Below are 18669 nucleotides of genomic sequence, written 5' to 3' on the forward strand. Positions count from 1 at the left end.
TTTAGAAGAGCAACTATACATTTGAAAGGTGCAAGTGTCGTCTCAGACAAAAACTGCAAAATTTAAACATTCCTTAGTCTATGTTATCTTTGAAAAGGAGAATTGAAGAATTCATGTTTTATCACCAGCGAAACACCAAACTCTAAACATTATTATTTCGGAGTTAAAGAAGCACGATGTAATTTTCTATCTCAGTATGCTTAAATCCAGGGATAAAAGTTTCAACTGCACTTCAGAATCATTTAAAACGTGAGCATCTACCGCACAAATATCCTGGCTAATTTAGGGTCACGCGATTTGACAACATATTATCAACAAAAATAATCTACCATCGTCTCATGGCGCAAATTTAACTCAAAATTCTGTAGCAGGGCTTCAAAAATCTAGAGATAGGATCTATATCTAGTATAATACGTTAGTGGTTAGCAAATGGAGATGGGGTATTGCGAAGTGTGGTTCACATTCTTCTGATATGTGATAAGATCAAATACCAATCAGCTACTAGCAATTACCGATAAAATTCGACAGAATCCAGCTAGCTAACCAGTACCATAGGGGGGGGGGGGCAACCCCATTGATGCCCATTTCGCAGGGTTGTGATTTAAGGTTCTCTCTTTTTTTAAAGGTTTTAAGGTTTTATTTCGGTGTTTTTTAAGGTTTTTTCAGTGTTTCCTGCGGTTTTTATGGTTGTTTTTTCAAGTTTTCTTTCCGTATCGCAAAAAAAGAAAGAAAAAAAAGTCAGTTATTTTTTCCAATCCGAGGTACACCTAACTAGGTATAATTTGAGCAAATGCCAATCCGAGATACACATTGCTAGGTATAATTTGAGAAGATGCCAATTCCGGCTTTTTGAACGCTTTTTTAAGGTTCTCAAAAACTTTTTAAGGTTTTGTAATTTGTTCTCCTTTTTTAAGGTTTTTTTTTTGGCAATTTCACGATTTTTAAGGTTTTTTAAAGGTTTTAAGGTCTGCTCCCAACCCTTCCATTTCGCCAAAAGTTGGGGGGAATAAATGGGCAAAATGGGAATCGTTTTCATAACTTTTCGGTCGAAACCTAAAATAAATATTTCTAACACCATACTCTTAATATTGAGTTGAAATACAGCTGTTCTTACTAATCAGAGGATGGCGGACACGATGGTGGTGTTTATTTTCATCATAACTCAAGTTTTAAGCCCATGCCCATTTGACCAAAAGTTGAGGTATAATGGGCATTGGGTTTAAGTACCGTCCCCCCCCCCCCCCCCCCTTCCAGGATGATTAAATATGGCGAATGACTGAGAGATATAGGAGTTAAAGGGTGAAAATCAGGGGGTTTACAGTAGAAATGTTTAATTTATCAGTGACCGTCTGAGATAACTTACCATGCCTTGCTTCCAGTTGATTTTAGTTTCTGAAGTTCCCATCTCGCCGGATTCCGACATCGTGAATTCTTTAACCAACTGAAACGTTTAAATTGAATTTAGTATAATCAAGGTTAAGAACATTTTGACCTGAAAGCGGATTATAGAAATGTGGTCAGTTTAGTAATAGCGATTGCTGTATGAGTATCGAGTAGAGTAGCATGCACATTGGTAATATGGTTAATTGTCACAATTGATGAGGAATAAGTGTTTAAGTTATAACCCAAACCAGAAACAAACAAACAAAAAAGGAATATCCGTGTTCAGTAACCAGATATAAAAATAAGGTAACTACTTAAATTCATTCTTCATTTCAAGACTACAGAAAGAAAAACTACAGCGGACATGTAAATAATCAGTAAATTCCTAAAAACCTTTTACCTGACTGTTCTCGAAGAAGGGATTAGTTTTGAACTCGAATATTATCTTGTAGCCAGACCTAATATCCTCTGTTTCCTCGACCGAGAGCTGGGTCATGTACCTCAACACCTAAACAAGCAAGACACTGTTAACAAAACATGTGCAATGTTTATGTTGTGAAGGATAAGAAATATTGACGTAATGTTGATCGTTTTCAGGGGATCGTGGTATGAAGAACAGCTGTTCTTATAATTTAAGAATTGTGTGTTTAAAACTAAGAGTTAAAAGAGTTATGCTGAAAATCAAAAGAACAATAAGAAATAACGGGGGGGATGCAACGTCAAATAATGTCAATTAATGTCAATTAATGTCAATTAATGTCAATTAATGTCAATTAATGTCAATGTCAGTTTTGCAAAATTTTGGAATACTGACATTAATTGACACGATATTTTTCGACCAGAGATTATGTAGTTCTACCATATTTTTAGCACTTTGGAACGTTTATATCATCAATTTATTCACTACTATCACATATGGAAATGTGAAATGTGAAAAAATTCAGATCATTAAACAATAAAACTAAAATAATACGGTTTTCCGAAATTTAATTTTCTTAAATGGGCGTGGCCATCCAAGGGCGTGGTTCTCAACATCATCAGAACTTAAAACCCACATTAAACGAAATGCCTTCATGACATTTATATTTGAATAACGAATCTTAAACAGAGCTGTTTAAGATTCGTTATTCAAATATAAATGTCATGAAGGCATTTTGAATAATTATGAGTATGTTCTTATCTGTTGATCCTTAGGTTCAAAGACCACCAAAAAAAATTTCAGCTTCCAGCTCTTCCATCTTCGGTCCCCACCGGCCACGCCCATATTTTATTAGTTTCTTATACAGGTAAAATATCTAGAATCGGCTTTTTTAGTATGAAGGAGTAATGTTAGCTCTAACATTACTCCTTCATACTAAAAAAGCCGATTCTAGATATTTTACCTGTATAAGAAACTAATAAAATATGGGCGTGGCCGGTGGGGACCGAAGATGGAAGAGCTGGAAGCTGAAATTTTTTTTGGTGGTCTTTGAACCTAAGGATCAACAGATAAGAACATACTCATAATTATTCAAAATGCCTTCATGACATTTATATTTGAATAACGAATCTTAAACAGCTCTGTTTAAGATTAAACTCATTTATTTAATACTCATAATTATTCAAGGACATTTTGTTTTTTTGAACCGGTCTAACTTCAAAGACGTGAATATCTTGAATATTTATCGAATAATGATAATCTCAAATTTCAAGACAAATTAATGTCAATTAATGTCAATTAATGTCAATTAATGTCAATTAATGTCAATGTCAGTTTGGGGTTTTTATGGAATACTGACATTAATTGACGTTGCATCCCCCCCGAAATAACATACCTCCTCATCAGTTTCGTCTAACAAAGCAGCTATTTGCGGGTGATTCATAAAAGTATTTAACCAAAAATCGGGGATTTTTGCTATCAAGTCACTCCTCTTCTTATAATGGGGCTTCCTCAGCATGTTGTATTTCTGTTCTACCTGGAAGTGTACATAAAACTAGGTTAATTCCTTTGGTAAATGTTGGTAATGAAGGGTAGATTTAAAAATTAAATATATATTCTTAACTTGTTTTAATAAGATGCTTTAAAGCGTGCGTTCGATTAAAAAGCGAACAAGCGACTTCATGTTACAGTTTTAAACTACTTAACTTCAGATGACTTATGTATCATATTCATTATGTCATGCTTAAGACTAATTAAAGTAATTAAAACAAAAACAATTAGATCGCTGTTCATTAGTTGAGAGTCTAAAGTTAATGATGTAAATTACAAAATATACTTACTTTGAGAATTTCATCGCTGGCTTGATCGTTTAAACAATCTAATGAGGTCTGAATTGAATCGATTTCTTCTAAAATGTCTTGAGAATCACCATTCGTGTCTGCCTTCACGTCTGCAGCTGGGTCTAACTTAGGCATTTTTCTGGGGCTGGCTTGAGCATTTGCCATCTTGCTAAAACAAATTATAATGATTAACAATCATTTATTAACATGGAATCGAGTACAATTGCAATGTTGTAATGTAATATTTCATAGACGTGAACAGAAGACTGTGTTTGGAAATAATGGAAAACCTGTGCCAGATGTAGTGAGCGGAAATTGAGAGTTATGATCAGACCCTCTGGCAGTGATATAAAGCAATGTTCAACGTAAACAGGCCCAATGTGAGCCAATATTACTGATAAAGCATTTTTTGCAAACAATTAAAACTTATAGAAATTGGTCAGTGGACTATCTTTTGTTAAATCTCTTGAAGAACGTTCTAGAACGGATGCTGAGCTGGGTGCACCTGCTGGTAGGAACTAGTGGGTCTGATCTTAAAGCACAACGTGTCTAAGCTACATAACAGGAGTCACATAACCAATTAGTGGTCCGTTTGTGCGAATAAATATTAAATATCTCCTATGAACGTATGTTGTCACTTGTCAGGGACCAACATAAACATAATAATTCTTATGGAACTTTCTATCACAGAACCATACATCTCTCGAATCTCTTCGGAACAGGCCACACTTACCCTAAATACTGCAAGACCCCTCAGCATTAATCACAGTCAGGTGGTCTTTGAGGATAACTGCACTGTTTGAGATGACCCTGGTGCTTTAAGGAAAACAAAATAATTGAATATTCATTCGCATTGCAAAATTCTATTCATCATGGTTAACCTAAAGAACATGGCTGTGCAATGGTGATGACCGATGGTCGTCCACGTGATGTCAGGTGTGTAGATACCAAATTTGCATACCTTACTCGGGAATATTATAGCGGGTTAATTTATGACTGGGAAAATTAATGACCGGGAAAAATATGGCAGAATTTTCCAAAACCCACCAAGCATCAAAATGTATTACTATTAGTTTACCTTACTCGGGAACATTATAGCAGGTTAATTTATGACTGGGATAATTAATGACCGGGGAAAATATGGCGGAATTTTCCAAAACCCACCACTTTATCCCAGTCATAATATTCCCGAGTGCTAGCTTAGCAGGATCAGGGGTCAGAAATCAAAGGATGTCACTTGCTGCAGAGACAAAGGAGGACTAGGTGATGTGTAACATCAGGACATGCCTGATCTGATCGGAGCATGGAAATAATGAGTGTGCTAGTAGCAGTACGAGGTACGGTGTGCGTGGAAAGGCAAAGAAGGCATGAACCGCCCCTATATATCTAGTGTCTCCTTCAACCTGATTCCTGACTGACAACTGGCTTATCTTGTAAATCTTAACGAAGAATATAAATCTACTAATTGTAGGTGTACATATTAATGTATATATATATTTAATATATTAATGTATATTAAAATGTAGATTTTTTTCTCCGATTTTGACCCTGGGATATACTTTAACATGGTTGCCCCCCCCCCCCCCCCCCCCCTTTACTGCTCATGATTTATGATTGGGCTCTGCCAATTGCGTCACTTGATTTGATTGAATGTATACATTGTTTGAATGACCTTTTCCAGTTCTAACTATAAATTTACTTAATTTATCATATTTTTAAGGTGGACATTGACCATTGCATCACTTGATTTGACTATCATGTTCTTTTTAATTTTAATCATTGAATCAGTATTTTTATCTGTGCTCTGCGTAATGCATCACATGAATCAGTTTTTAATCTATTAACTTATTACACATTTGTGCTCTGCTTTAGCATCACTTGACTATTTGAAAAATTGTTTGTTCAGGCCATGACCTTATAGTCAGCCAATTGACCATTGCTGAAATTGAATGTAATTTATTCAATTTACTTATTGTTTCTTAGTGTACATGCAATACTCGTACACTATCATGTTCTAACGAGGTTTAAAATTGATTCTAAACCTGCTGAGCGTTTGTGGGATCAAGTTCCCATTTAAAATGATTAGTACCAGTTTAGGCAGCTTCTTTCAAGAGATCTTCGTGGATAGGGACAGTGCAAAGTATCTCGTCAGCTAATCTGCTGTCACATTTCTTATCAACCACTCACTGTTAATTTCAACAAATTTTTCAACAACAGATCATGGACATTTTGGAGGCATCCATGAGTAAAATTCATAAGGAACATGAGTCAAAAGCATGTTTATTTCAACCTACATTGAAGTGTACCTAACAACCTATTGGATTCTGAATTACGTACATGCTACTTTATCGGACAGGGATGTAGAGCAGCATCAGTCCTCCGCCCCATGTCCAAGAACTTCATTAATTAATCGTTCTTCTCATGCTGGAGCAGGTTGGACAAGTGTGTTGACCATTTGGCGAATCTTTCCCTGTCGATGTGGGAATCCGACAGTTTCCAACTTTCATGAGTTTCGAAAAATGTACACTTGGGCACTGTCCCATTACTTGACTCATGAAGATATCGACACTCAGAGACGTGTCAGACGGTTCATTAGACCATTAAAATGTAGATGAGAGGGTGTGAATAGTAACGTGTCACGTGTCTTTTAAATATCCAAACTTAACTTAATTAGTTTAACCATTAACTAAGTGATGGTTTAACTAACTTAATTTAGCTGTGATTCACGGAGCATGCTTGACTGTAACTTAGTAGCACACAGATCATCGGATCATATCGGGAATAAGATAGAAAGCAAGGCATCAAGAGAGATTTTAACAGTTAACACTTTGACCTAAAAATGTTGCAAACCTTGTGATCATACATACCCGTGCAGATGCTGTAATAAAGATTTAACTTCGGAATTAAGAGTCCTCCATAGCCATTGCGACTTTGCCATGTGATTAAGTGGTAAGACTCGCACGACATCGCACGACTCAGCCGAGTATTTAACAAATGGGATGGGTTTAGTGAAGAGAGAACATTGTACCGGTCACATCCAGTGAAACCTGAGATAAATATCAATGGAAGGTAAGGTTCCCGAAGGAGCAACAGTAAGAAAGTACAATTTCACTGATAACTAGATATTAGGATGAAATTGTGAAATGTTTTATAATAGCGCTCGATTTTCTTAATATAAACAAAATATGCGCGGCGCATGATTGACAAATTTATGTTTAATCCTGTTTAATCCTGTTTAAACAGGATTAAACAGTATTAAACATAAATTTGTCAATCAGAGCCTTAACACTTATGTCTTGACTATACATCAATAAAGAAATGTATAAATAAATAATGGGCAAGTGTGTTCTTAAAATAAAAATTTTTAAAAATTATTAAAATTTTTACTGGGCCGCGCTCAGCCTGTTATTCCGCCTAATCTCTATTTATAAACATGATAGCCTGAGGTCCCCAGGTAATAAAATTTAACTTCGTCACATCTTTGTCGAAAAAAAGAAACAAGTGCGAATATACGAATTTAATTCCCAATCTTCCAAATTCCCATGCCATGAATGTTTTGCATAATTGTATAATATGAAATGAAATGAAATGAAATGAAATGAAATGAAATGAAATGAGGTATTTATATCCCGCTCATATGATTAACCAACAACACAAGGAAGAGGTTAACCATGTCAGAGCGGCTGACTGTGAGTAATGTGAGCAAATGTGTAAAATGAACAAAAGTATAACTCAAAAAGGCTTAAGACAAAATTAAAACATCTTTTATTTTACCTGAGGACCCCAGGCTATTATGTTCATTAACATAGCCTGGTGAGACTGAACCCTCTAATACGCGCAAGTCTCTCTAAACGGGCGCGTTTTTGCGCGTGGAATGCTGAGCGCGCAAAATATATGTTTTGTAATGTAATAATCTCATATCTGAAGACCGTTCATACGTTTTTGAAGAAGTACGTGACAGTGGCAACAAGAGAAATGTAAGTTCTAGGTGCAGTAGCGTGATACTTCATGAAGTTTCTCCTCATGTCCTTTGGTCAATTGCAATTCCGAACTTTGACGGATCAAAGGTTTCATGATTATATAACTATTATTAATTAATGAATATGATCACATAACAACTCGCCTAGCATTCCACACAAAAACGCGACCGATGTAGTTCCACCATATATTATATATGGTATATCAATTGTGTTAAAAGCCAGAGGTCTACAGGTTGAGGTAAATATAATAAAGTGATTGACATTTCACAAAATGTTAACTTTAATAATCTAATAATTTGATTACATACATCAAAGAGAACAGTACATGATGGACTCATTCGTAAACAGTAAACTATTGACATGACAAATAGATTGACGGGAGTGCTATGGCCAGTACCAAATACACAATTCACTTATAAATATAATGATTCCTAGCTTTAAATTTACCCGGGGACCCCGGGCTTTGTGTTCTTAAACACAGTTGTCATATTAATACTTTAATATGAGACTTGAGTTTTAGTAAATATATTCAGTTGATACGTTTATGAGAATTTAAAACGGGGTCCCCAGGTAATAAGACTCAATCGAATAGATATTTAAAAGATTTCGAAACCCAGTATTATCATACCTCTTACTGGGCGGCGCTTAGTCTGTCATTCCGCCGAATCTCTATTCGGCGGAACATTATAGCCTGGGGTCCCCAGGTAACATACCTCATGCAGGTCATGCATTTTCGTACAATAAAGAATGAAATTTACCGCGGACCACCGTACTGAGTTTCTACTGAACAAGGTCTACACTAAACAGTAAACAATAAACATGCGATCAAGATGTTTAATCACTCAACACTCGACCAACACGTAGGATACTTTAACACGTACTTCAAGTGACTATTTAAAATCCAACCCCAAACTAGAGTGTAGGACTAAAGCGTATGTTGAAAACCCGTACGAGAAACTAGACCAACATCCTTATTATATATTTGTCATAACCCCTGGTCATAAAACCAAAACATATCAGAATAATTTTTCATCAATTAGGCTTATTTGACGTTCATAAAGCTCAATAACATTAACAACCGAACACAAGTTTTCAAGTTCCAACTTGAATTGCTTCAAGAGTTTGTTGGCCTATTCTTGCTGCAAGGTATGTCTTGAGGACTGTCGTGATGATGGCTAATACTCTGTCCACACTCTTGTACTTCTGAAGACTCTGTAAGTGTAACAAACGGGTGTCGGCGGAGGCTGCAGATTCAAGGAAAGGAGCGTTGAACCAAGCTCTTAAGTAAACGAAGACAACAACGTGAGCCATCTTCTGCACGTCTCTCTTCTTCGTCCAGTGAAGTGGTATCTAGTGAAGTAGAATCATTTTCATAATGTATATGGACTTAGCCATCCATCTGACATGGTGGTCAGCTCCAGGTCTTTGTATCTGGAAGACGCATCCTTTCTTCATCTCTATGCTTTCTCCATGGATAAGTTTAGCTCTAGTAATTCCTTTTATTCTCCTGGGCTGGTTGTTGAGTTGACGGATTTGAGTAATGAAGGATAGAAGATCTTCCGTTCCTGTTGCAAGTAGGGATATCAGGAAGGACAATGTTCTGCAGATTGAGATCTTCCCAGGAGGTCTTCATGATCTTAAAAAGGGTTACTTCAAGTGATGTTGTGTCACCGAACAGTTGCTTAGAGGCAGATCCTCTTACAAGATCCGCCTCAAGGACGTGATGTCTGCAAGCCATCAAGAGGATCTGTCGATTGAGGAGCGGCTGAAAAGTAGGACATGCTCCTTTGTGGACTCCAGTATTTTATGATGTCGTATCAAATTCATCGGCTATTATTTTATCTGCTAGGCTTCGGTCGTCGAATCTTCTTCACTTTCTCTGCCTCTTGCTAGTTCCTGTAGAGTCACTTGTCTTACAGATTGCAAGTATGTTTACTTTCCTAAATCATCCGAGGTCTGCTAGAAGTTTTCTGTCGAAATTTATCTGTTTGACATTGGAGGAAAAGTCTCCTTTGATCTTTGCTGCTTGCTCTGATCGGACTGAGGCTCTGTGACAACGTGCAGTGGACTTTAAGAGGGATTAACAGCTTCATATCCCCGTGTCTCCACCGAGCAGTGAGATGCAGTGTCTCCTCAAACCGTCACTGAGGGAAAGAAAATAAGATTCTACGTGTGAAAATGAGAGAAAATGTCCAACTTCCAACCAAGGAGACGACAGTAAATTATTAACAAAGCTGATTTATTTTTAATTAAAGATGACCATGCAAAAAGGCTTTTAATTTTAACAACCAGGATTTAAGCCAGGCAGGATAGCTTTTAATAGTGAATACCTGATTTCGAGAGATACAACTGCAGCCAAGACCGATATCAAGACGAAGGAACTCCGCAAATTTCTGGCCAAAAATATATCGTCTTTGTTTATTGCAGATCCCCTCCTGAAAGAATAAGTGTTCGTTTAGAATCTATTTAAAAACCCATTCATTTGGGCTAATAGCATCGATCGGAACTTTAATAACTGTAATGATATCCCAGTTATTTTTTACTGATCTTCTTTGTAGACTTATCAGAACTTGGGGATAGGGCAAATGAGATTAATAATTCATTGTTTGTGACAGAATAAGCCTATATAATATTTATACTCAGAACTTCTCTGACATACGCTGCGACAATCTGGCTCAATGGTGTGTCCAAAATAAAAAGCATAATTGAACAATCCTAACAGCGGAGAAATGATAATCTTAACAGGAGATAAAAAAGTGGAGACATTAGTCAGTCTGAGAGCAGAATGAGGAAACCGTTACAAGTACCGTGCTATCAACTCAGGTCTGCCTTTTCTGATTTGATGACCATCCTACTACTCACTAAATCGGTATCTCAGCAACGCACCGAAGATACTACCTGCCATGATTATTGAGTCTAGAAAACTCTATTCACAGGTTAGTCAGGTAGTGGCTTACATTCTGATGACATCTCTTTTTGGAGGTTTTCCGACTCTCAGACCACCTAGTTGAGTGTGTACCACAACCTGCACCATGCCCAAAAGTCCGGAAGCCCTGGACCTATGTGACAAGCCTGCCCCTGAACAAAAACAAATCCTAAGCAGCGTACAGCAGCTAGAGAATATTCTCATAGGGGGGGGGGGGGGGAACGTAGAATAAAGTAGAATAAAGTAGAATAAAGTAGAGTAGAATTCTACGTTGCCCCCCCCCCCCTCTCATAACAGGAGGGTTACCATCGACTTCTGAGTTCTGGAATATGGACCAGCTCTGGTCAGTGGGCATAAGTTGGGTCTTATACCAACGTCGTGTCTTATTTTAGAGGGTTGTTGCTTTGCAGATGGCATACTGTGGCGAAGATATTATAGTATTATATCTCGGTCATATGAGAAACCAGAATTCTCATTTTTTTCAGGACAAATGTAATGCGATTGAATTATTTCGATTGGGCACTCAGTGACTGAGCTATTAGGACTTTTGCCCCCCTCCCCCCTGTATATTTATCCTTGCTTGGCGACACAAAATTACACCGAGACTGAAATATCAGACTGACTTATAAGTTGTTACCAGCAACTTTCGATTGAGGCGATATTAATTTGGGCCGGGGTTCAAAGCTTTACTGTACATACATCTTCAAGGGGAACAACTAGTCTTTCAGTTTTCGAATAGTTATTTAATTGCGTAACTGAAGGAAAGATCACTTTACCGTATGCACTTGAAAATTCACGTAACTTATAACTTAGGAACATATCGAAGTTCCGGTGTCGTGTAGAGTGATTTATATCTATTGTGTCAGAATAAAGCTGGCAGACGTGCCAGTACATTATACAAATTCTAAACACTATAATTACAGTTGAATAGAATGTTTGATGTTCAGAGCTGCGTATAAGTGTCATCTTAGAATATATGCTATAACTCTGGTTTATTACAGTAGCTGGCATTTGCCGAAAAGATTACAGATTTCAGTAACACACTAACATGTAAATATGCCTGTTTAGAGAGATTTTTTCAAAACCCGTCTCAAATACCAAAGGCAAAACTATTAGTAGCACCATTAGCTTTAAACCCATCTGGGGATAGCACTAATTTATATAATATTATAATATCGAGCAGGAAGGCTCAAGGCGGGAGGGGTTATGTTGTTTTTGCTCACAACATCAGTTATCAGTATGATACGATTCTACGCCTATCGAGAACTGAGATATGGACAGTATGGCGGAGATTCTTGAAAAACCGCCAACTTTAACAAACTAAGGTTTAACTTATAATAGCTTTGCTCGGACATCAAAGCCGCACTAAGTCAAGTATCATTATGGAACCGGATTTAAAGCGAATAGAATCCCACATTTCGCCTTTTAAACAAACAAATAGCATTAATAAGAGCTATTGGTCGATGTTTGCTTCTTCTTAGTAAAATCCCTCACTTTCAAATAGTCCTTAAACCTTGGTGAGCTAAACAAAACACTAGGGACATTATGATGTACGCCTAATCTTCAACTCAAAAGTCACAGTAAACTATTGGGACCAGAATACAGTAGTTTATTTATCTGACCGTAAGGCGTAACACCAAAAGCGGTTCATCCCAGTTTATTGACTAAACCAATTTGTCCGTTTCGCAGTATAGTATAGTACTTTTACTTTCGCACTCTCTCACACTCTTTGTTGACTAAATAAGTAAGATTATACGTCACGTACAGTACGTGATCATGTTATGATTGTTAAACCGAGACGATACGTCATAATCATATAAAAGGAACTGCGGTGCGCGCGCTTAACGTACCTCGAAAAATGTTTGAGCGTGGGTCCTTTTTTTATCTAAAGGTGACATATTTGCTAGTTTTTTAGAAAATTAACCATAATTTGTCCCGTTAATCGTCACTACTTATTACTAAGAGGTGTCACGTCACTAAAAAATTTATTACAAATACACCAAAGGGCCCTGTATAGCTAGACACATTCCCTGACTCGTAATTACACTGACTGTTAACTATATCACGTGACATGCATTCAAACTCTCTTATTTAGACATGCCGTAAACATATTAAGCACCCACTGTATTAACCCAACATTCTCGGGCAGTATCGAGATAGCCCGACCACTGTCCGCGGACAACTGTCCGCGGTCAGTTGTCCGCAGACACCTGTCTACCAGATCATATTAGGGCATATTACTGTATAATAACAGTATCCCCTGAATCAAGCAGGGTTCACATCATCCCCTGAATCATTGAATCGAGCAGGGTTCACATCATCCCCTGAATCAAGCAGGGTTCACATCATCGCACGCGAATTTCAATCAGCGGTGGTGTCAAGGCTTATTAAACGATTAAGCAACCTTACGAGATCAGTTCACATCATGCAATATATAAAGAATAACTATTATCAGACTGCATCAATCATTTCTATAATCAACTCCTTCTTGAACGACTACAACTATGGTCTCAGAGAAAACGAAACGGATGAACTCAGCCCTACTCTGCGAACAGCAGTTGTATGAAGGTCTTGAGAGCGAGCTTCTGTCCAGAGAGGATGCTGTCTGTTCTGATATTCTTGTACTTCTTGCAGGGGGAGCAGCGCCATATCAGGCCATCTGGAGACTTCGAGGACGAGGAGGGAACCAGGGACATAGATGCATTACACCCAGAACAGGACATGGAGCTCTTTAGGAGGTTTTTCTGGAATAGGAAGTCTCGAGGGAGGCGGTGGGTCCATTAATTTCGTCCATTAGACAGAAGAGTACCATGTCAGGAATTGGAATAGTTGTTGTTGTTGATGATGGCAACTGATAATACTTAAAACGAACGACTTATATACCACATTTTAATCGTAATCATTTATTTCATTGAGCAATCAATATTATTAGTAACTAATTATATCCGAGAGACCACATTTGAATCTATTTTGAACTATTCACAAACACCTGTTTGCTTGATTCAGGGGATACTGTTATTATACAGTCTGCGGACTTATTGTACTAGATTGGATAAATATTACAATTAAAATGACCTTCGGGACGTTATAATATCTCGTAATACCCCTGGTTTCTCACCATGATAACGCCAACCAACAAAATATCAATTTTTCTATTGTTCACCAACCTTCGTTTTGGAGAGTTAAGAACACGCTCCTTGCATCTTCTGAAGTTGTGGTGTTGTGCCCTGCGGAATGGGATTATGATAACAACACAAAATTAGGAATATTTTGGAGTGTATCGTATCAGCACATTAATGTAAACTTAAATTTTTTAGAATTGCAGTAATTGTATACATCTGTTGTTATTACACATTTATTTGATAAATATATTATATAGCCAGATTTCTCTGCTTTAACATTTAGAAAGAACTAGAGCATATGTGACACTTTCTGTAATGTTGCATCAGTTGATGAGAATCTCGCAAAATCCTGTTAATAGCAGGATTTCTTTAATTAATATCCCGGGAAAGCTAGACATAGTACCACTGGTGTCCTTACTTGAGAATGAAGCAGAAGAGTGTCCCAGGGTGATAATCTTCGAAAACTCGTTGGTTGACTGCGGATATAGATATTTAGAATTCATGCAGGTAAAAATGGTTATTTGCCAGCATATATACAATTAATATGATTGATTGTGCACATACTTAAATAATTCATTTTATGGCCACATGTTTAGCTTATATGGGATATAAAATATTGAAGACTGACATAACCATTTAACTTGTTCATACTTAAACTTGTTAAACTGTTGTTTAAAAATTTCTTTTTGTGCCGGGTTATCAGCATTTAAACCATCTACCGACTTAACTAAAGTTAACTGTGTACGGAACTCATTATTTACCAATTACCAGTGACATTTTCTTAATTTCAGGCACTCAAAAAGGATCCGAGGAAAATTAGTCTTGTTGAAGTATTTCACTCCCAGATACCAGACAGTAAACAGGAAGAAATAGCGGCTGATCTAATGAATATCAATGGGCGTATCAAATTCGTCATAGCTACAAGTGCCTTATCTATGGGATTTGATGCAGCAGGTATGTACTATGTTTGGCACCAAGTATATCGAAGACTATTTTAAACACCTTTAAACAGTCTATTTCAAACAAATGGATTCTCTGTGTTAAACACGGTTAATAGTAAATTTGATAAAAATGTATATTCTTTAGGGATCCAATACGTCATCCATTCGAAAATGGCTCGTACGGCAGAGGATTTCATCCAGATGATTGGTGGGTAATGTGAAACAATTAAGTTATTTGTAATAATTTTATAGAGCGCTCTGCACATATACCTCTATTAAAGGTTTAACGAGCTTAATTGTCTTAAACGTTGCTTTTTAATCTCAGGTCGGGCTGGGAGAAGTGCAAATCTAAAGGCGATATGTATTGTATTTACGCACAACAAGACCAGGGATATGGACGGAGAGTGTCTTATGTACCGCGACCAGAATGGAACTTGCCGTAGGATAATACTTTCTGGTACCTTTAAAGGTAAAACAGCTCCACGTAGTCCTACAATTGAAAAAGTAATTCAATATCCTTTATTAGTTGGCAAATACTTTAAGTTCTCCAACGGCATTTGAAATCACAAATTTTAGCCATTTCAATGCGATGACATAAATGTCATCAGGGGTACTCAAGCTGCATGACAACGTTTATAACGATACTTGCTGCGATGTTTGCAGACCTTCCCAAGACCCACTCATTCAAAGACTCCGGGAACGGAATAACAAGCAGAGGAGGTCGGATGTAGACATGCGTGAGTACTGAGTACTTAGTACCGAATGTTTTAAATCGCATGTAATATTTGTAACGTTCATGCCTAAACTGTGCTTTTTTGCTTTTATCGAAAAGTAATGATAACAACAACAACAATTTAACTTTGTGCTCCTGCGAGTGGTGAAGAATCAGCAATATCAGTCATAATATTTCCAGAACCTAGACGCACAGTGACGAAAGAAGATAGGGAGTTCTTTGCAAAAGCGTTAGCATGCCAGCTGACGTCCTATAGTGACAACAGACCCTTTCTGGACTGTGAACTCACGGAAGGAGTCATTAAACTTCTCACAAATGAATGCGGACATATTTTTAATTTGGAAGATATTGAAGGAATCGTGCCAGGACTGAGTGACAGGGTGAAGAGGGACATACTAGTTATAACTAACGATATATTTTAAGTAACCTCGTCTCAATTTTCGTTTATCGCAAAATAGCGGAGACCTAATCATGAGTCAACCGGTGAATTACACATTTGTTTGGATATATTATAAATCATATGTTCAAATTGAATGTATACTTACTTAATGGTAATTAATTAAATAAGACATTTTGGAGAAACTATTTAGATTGAGGATTTTAGATTAAGTTCAAATAATATATTAAATCTTGTATGCTCAAATACGTTGAGCCCAAATTCTGCACAGTACGTTTTTTACAGTGTTATTAAAGTCTATTTCTGGCAACAGGGGTATGGATCCTTTGTTTACCTTTGATACATTTTCAGTTCGGTCCATAAATTAAAACTTGATTACTACCTTGAGTTAACATATTTGTGTAATGTATAGTGTATACTGCACTGTATATTATATAAATATAATACAATTGATTAATATAGAAGATTTCAATAGAAAAAGGTTCAGGTATTTAAATAAGAAAGAAATGTGTTATAATTCTTAAATTCGTAAAATTATGAACTTACATAGTGTTGTGACAGTAAGCGGAGTAGTCTAGAAGCTTTCTTGAGGTTGTCTTGTGTCTACTGTACTCGTTGAACAGAATTCAGCTGAAATAGAAAGAGGGTTAAACTGAGTAGAATAATAATGCGTTGATAAAGACGTTGATAGTTGATAAACCTGATTGTTCCACTGTACAAATATGCAAAAACATACATTTTGACGACGGAATCTCGTCGAACCATAGTAAATACAGTTATATGCCATCTGCAAAGCTACAGTAAAATGTAAAACACGGCGGAGCTATTGAGGCCAACGTATACCAACTGATGTTTGGCCCGCCCTTATTATATACATTCATCAAGTACCAACTCACGATAAACAACGCGACTAAATGATCACAATATTTAACTATGAAGTGGACACCTTATTCGCCCGGAATATAGTTGTTGAATGTACGGGGCAGATTTAAGCGCCAAATATTGCGTGTAAATAATTGTATGTACATTATATGACACACCTTGGTAAAGCGGATTAGTTAGTATGCTTGCTTATAGCCTTTTATGAACGATATTCCACTCATGTCCTGTTTACGTCTGTAACTATGGCGACGGGGACGGGTTACTAAGGAGAATTATGCAATTATATCATATATGAAGGAGAAGGTTGGACAGTGTTGCCAAGTTGGGCTGGGTTTAGATGTTAGAGTGATTACAACGATTTTAGGATCAAGTTCATTTTTATTCATTTCGTTCATTTCATGAACCAAGGGATTATTTGGCACTTCTGAGAGACTGAACATGTTAGTTCACATGCCCATTGCCCCTCTACCATAACAGATCAATTTTAAGTCAGTCCAGGCATAACTACTGCCCAAAAGCCTGTTCCAAATTTGTCTCAATCCAGTTCCAAAATCTCAACTACTCTGAAACCAAAATGGGACATTGCCCTTAGAGCCCTTTCTGAGCATGCTAGAGCCTCCAAACTTTTCAGGAATACTCCTAGTATCAATACCAATCGATTCTGATTGATTTCAACTCATTTCAGGCGATTTTATGGAAAGTTCATTTTTGTTCATTTCGTTCATTTCATGAACCAGGGGATCATTTGGCACTTCTGATCAGTGACTGAACATGTTAGTTCCCATGCCCCTTATACCAGATCAATTTAAAGTCAGTCCAGGCATAACTACTGCCCCAAAAGCCTGTTCCAAATTTGTCTCAATTCTGTCTTACTGTTCCAAAATATCGGATTCATGAACTCTTAGGTTTACTATTCTGTGTGTGTGTGTGTGACTGTGAGTGTAACCACTATAATTAGCATTGCTCCCCATTGCTTCGATTGAAGCACCGTTAGAGCCGCGCGCACGTGTAGACGGTGGAGTTACTGGGCACAGTAACCCTCAGACTGGGTGGCGCCCAGCCTTTCATTTCACCGAATGTCTATGTTAATGATAATTATAGCCTGGGGTCGCCAGTAACAGGAAAGTGTGGAGTATTGGTTATATGTGTGAGTAAGGGCCAATTGTAAACATGTAGGTGGACAAATATTTGTTATGACTATAAACGATATAATCTGCCGTACACATTAAGAGATTGTAACAATTACCCTCAATTTAACATGTTACCTGATTAAGAGATAATCTATGCTATGTATAGGTCACGTTCCCTGATTTCTAAAGCCGCTCTCAATTACTATCTGTAATTTGACCCTGGAAATGTAACTAATTGAACAAATGGCAGATAATATTAATGATAAAATATAATATCGAGCTTGGAGGGGTTAATCAAAAGAAGCTATCAAATAAAGTGAATTGTTAAATGAATGTACTTAATTTTAAAAATAAAATAACAACCTTTATCCTATAAGTATAATATAATATGAAGATCGTCGAGCTTTGAGAACTGAGAAGTGAAGAAGTCTACCATCTTGCAGATGAAACTATATGAAACACAATCGAGTTTATGAATTAATTCTTCGATTTATCGATCCGCTCGTCTTAATATTATCTCTCTATCTAAAATTATCGAGTTAAGGTTTAAAAAGCAACTGTCGAAATTGTAAGTATTTCATGATAAATCATAGCTCAAGATGGCTAATCTAGTTATTCTAGCCGCCACATTAACAAATACTTAATACTTATTCATGGCAAACTCTAAACAAATAAATTGAATATTCGCATAAAATCGGAACTTTTGTCTTAGTATTATATTATATTGGGGGGGTACCAATGGCATAAAATGGCATAAATGGCATACGTTTTATGGCATAAATGGAAATTTTTATTGGCCAATTCTCCATTTATGCCATGAATTTAGGTCTTCATATTTGACTATAAATTCGCAAATTATTATTAGTACTTGAATAAGAGACATGTTTCATGCTTTATAACGCTTGGAATGATTGTT

The 18669-nt window shown here is 36.8% G+C and overlaps 2 protein-coding genes across 3 annotated transcripts in view; one reads left to right on the plus strand and one right to left on the minus strand.

Annotated features, from left to right (window-relative positions):
• Positions 1-18669, minus strand: part of LOC134817924 (protein SET-like) — a 101717-nt gene that overhangs the window by 2548 nt on the left and 80500 nt on the right. Inside the window, exons 2-5 of one of the 2 annotated variants that reach the window (XM_063827293.1) lie at positions 3643-3811; positions 3198-3338; positions 1784-1891; positions 1364-1441 (exon numbers count right to left, since the gene is read on the minus strand). In XM_063827293.1, the coding sequence (XP_063683363.1) occupies positions 1364-1441; positions 1784-1891; positions 3198-3338; positions 3643-3807 (492 nt within the window). In that variant the 5' untranslated portion in view covers positions 3808-3811. Of the gene's footprint in view, positions 1-1363; positions 1442-1783; positions 1892-3197; positions 3339-3642; positions 3814-18669 lie in introns of both variants that reach the window. The other variant, XM_063827292.1, reaches the window with a different exon arrangement.
• Positions 14106-15856, plus strand: LOC134817925 (recQ-like DNA helicase BLM). Its single transcript, XM_063827294.1, has 6 exons — positions 14106-14177; positions 14462-14624; positions 14757-14819; positions 14937-15080; positions 15220-15348; positions 15525-15856. Exons 1-6 carry the CDS (start codon positions 14172-14174, stop codon positions 15764-15766), a joined length of 747 nt encoding a protein of 248 aa, XP_063683364.1. The 5' UTR covers positions 14106-14171; the 3' UTR covers positions 15767-15856.

Source organism: Bolinopsis microptera, chromosome 7 (genome assembly GCF_026151205.1).
Source record: "Bolinopsis microptera isolate Bmic1 chromosome 7, MBARI_Bmic_1.0, whole genome shotgun sequence".
Lineage (NCBI taxonomy): Eukaryota > Metazoa > Ctenophora > Tentaculata > Lobata > Bolinopsidae > Bolinopsis > Bolinopsis microptera.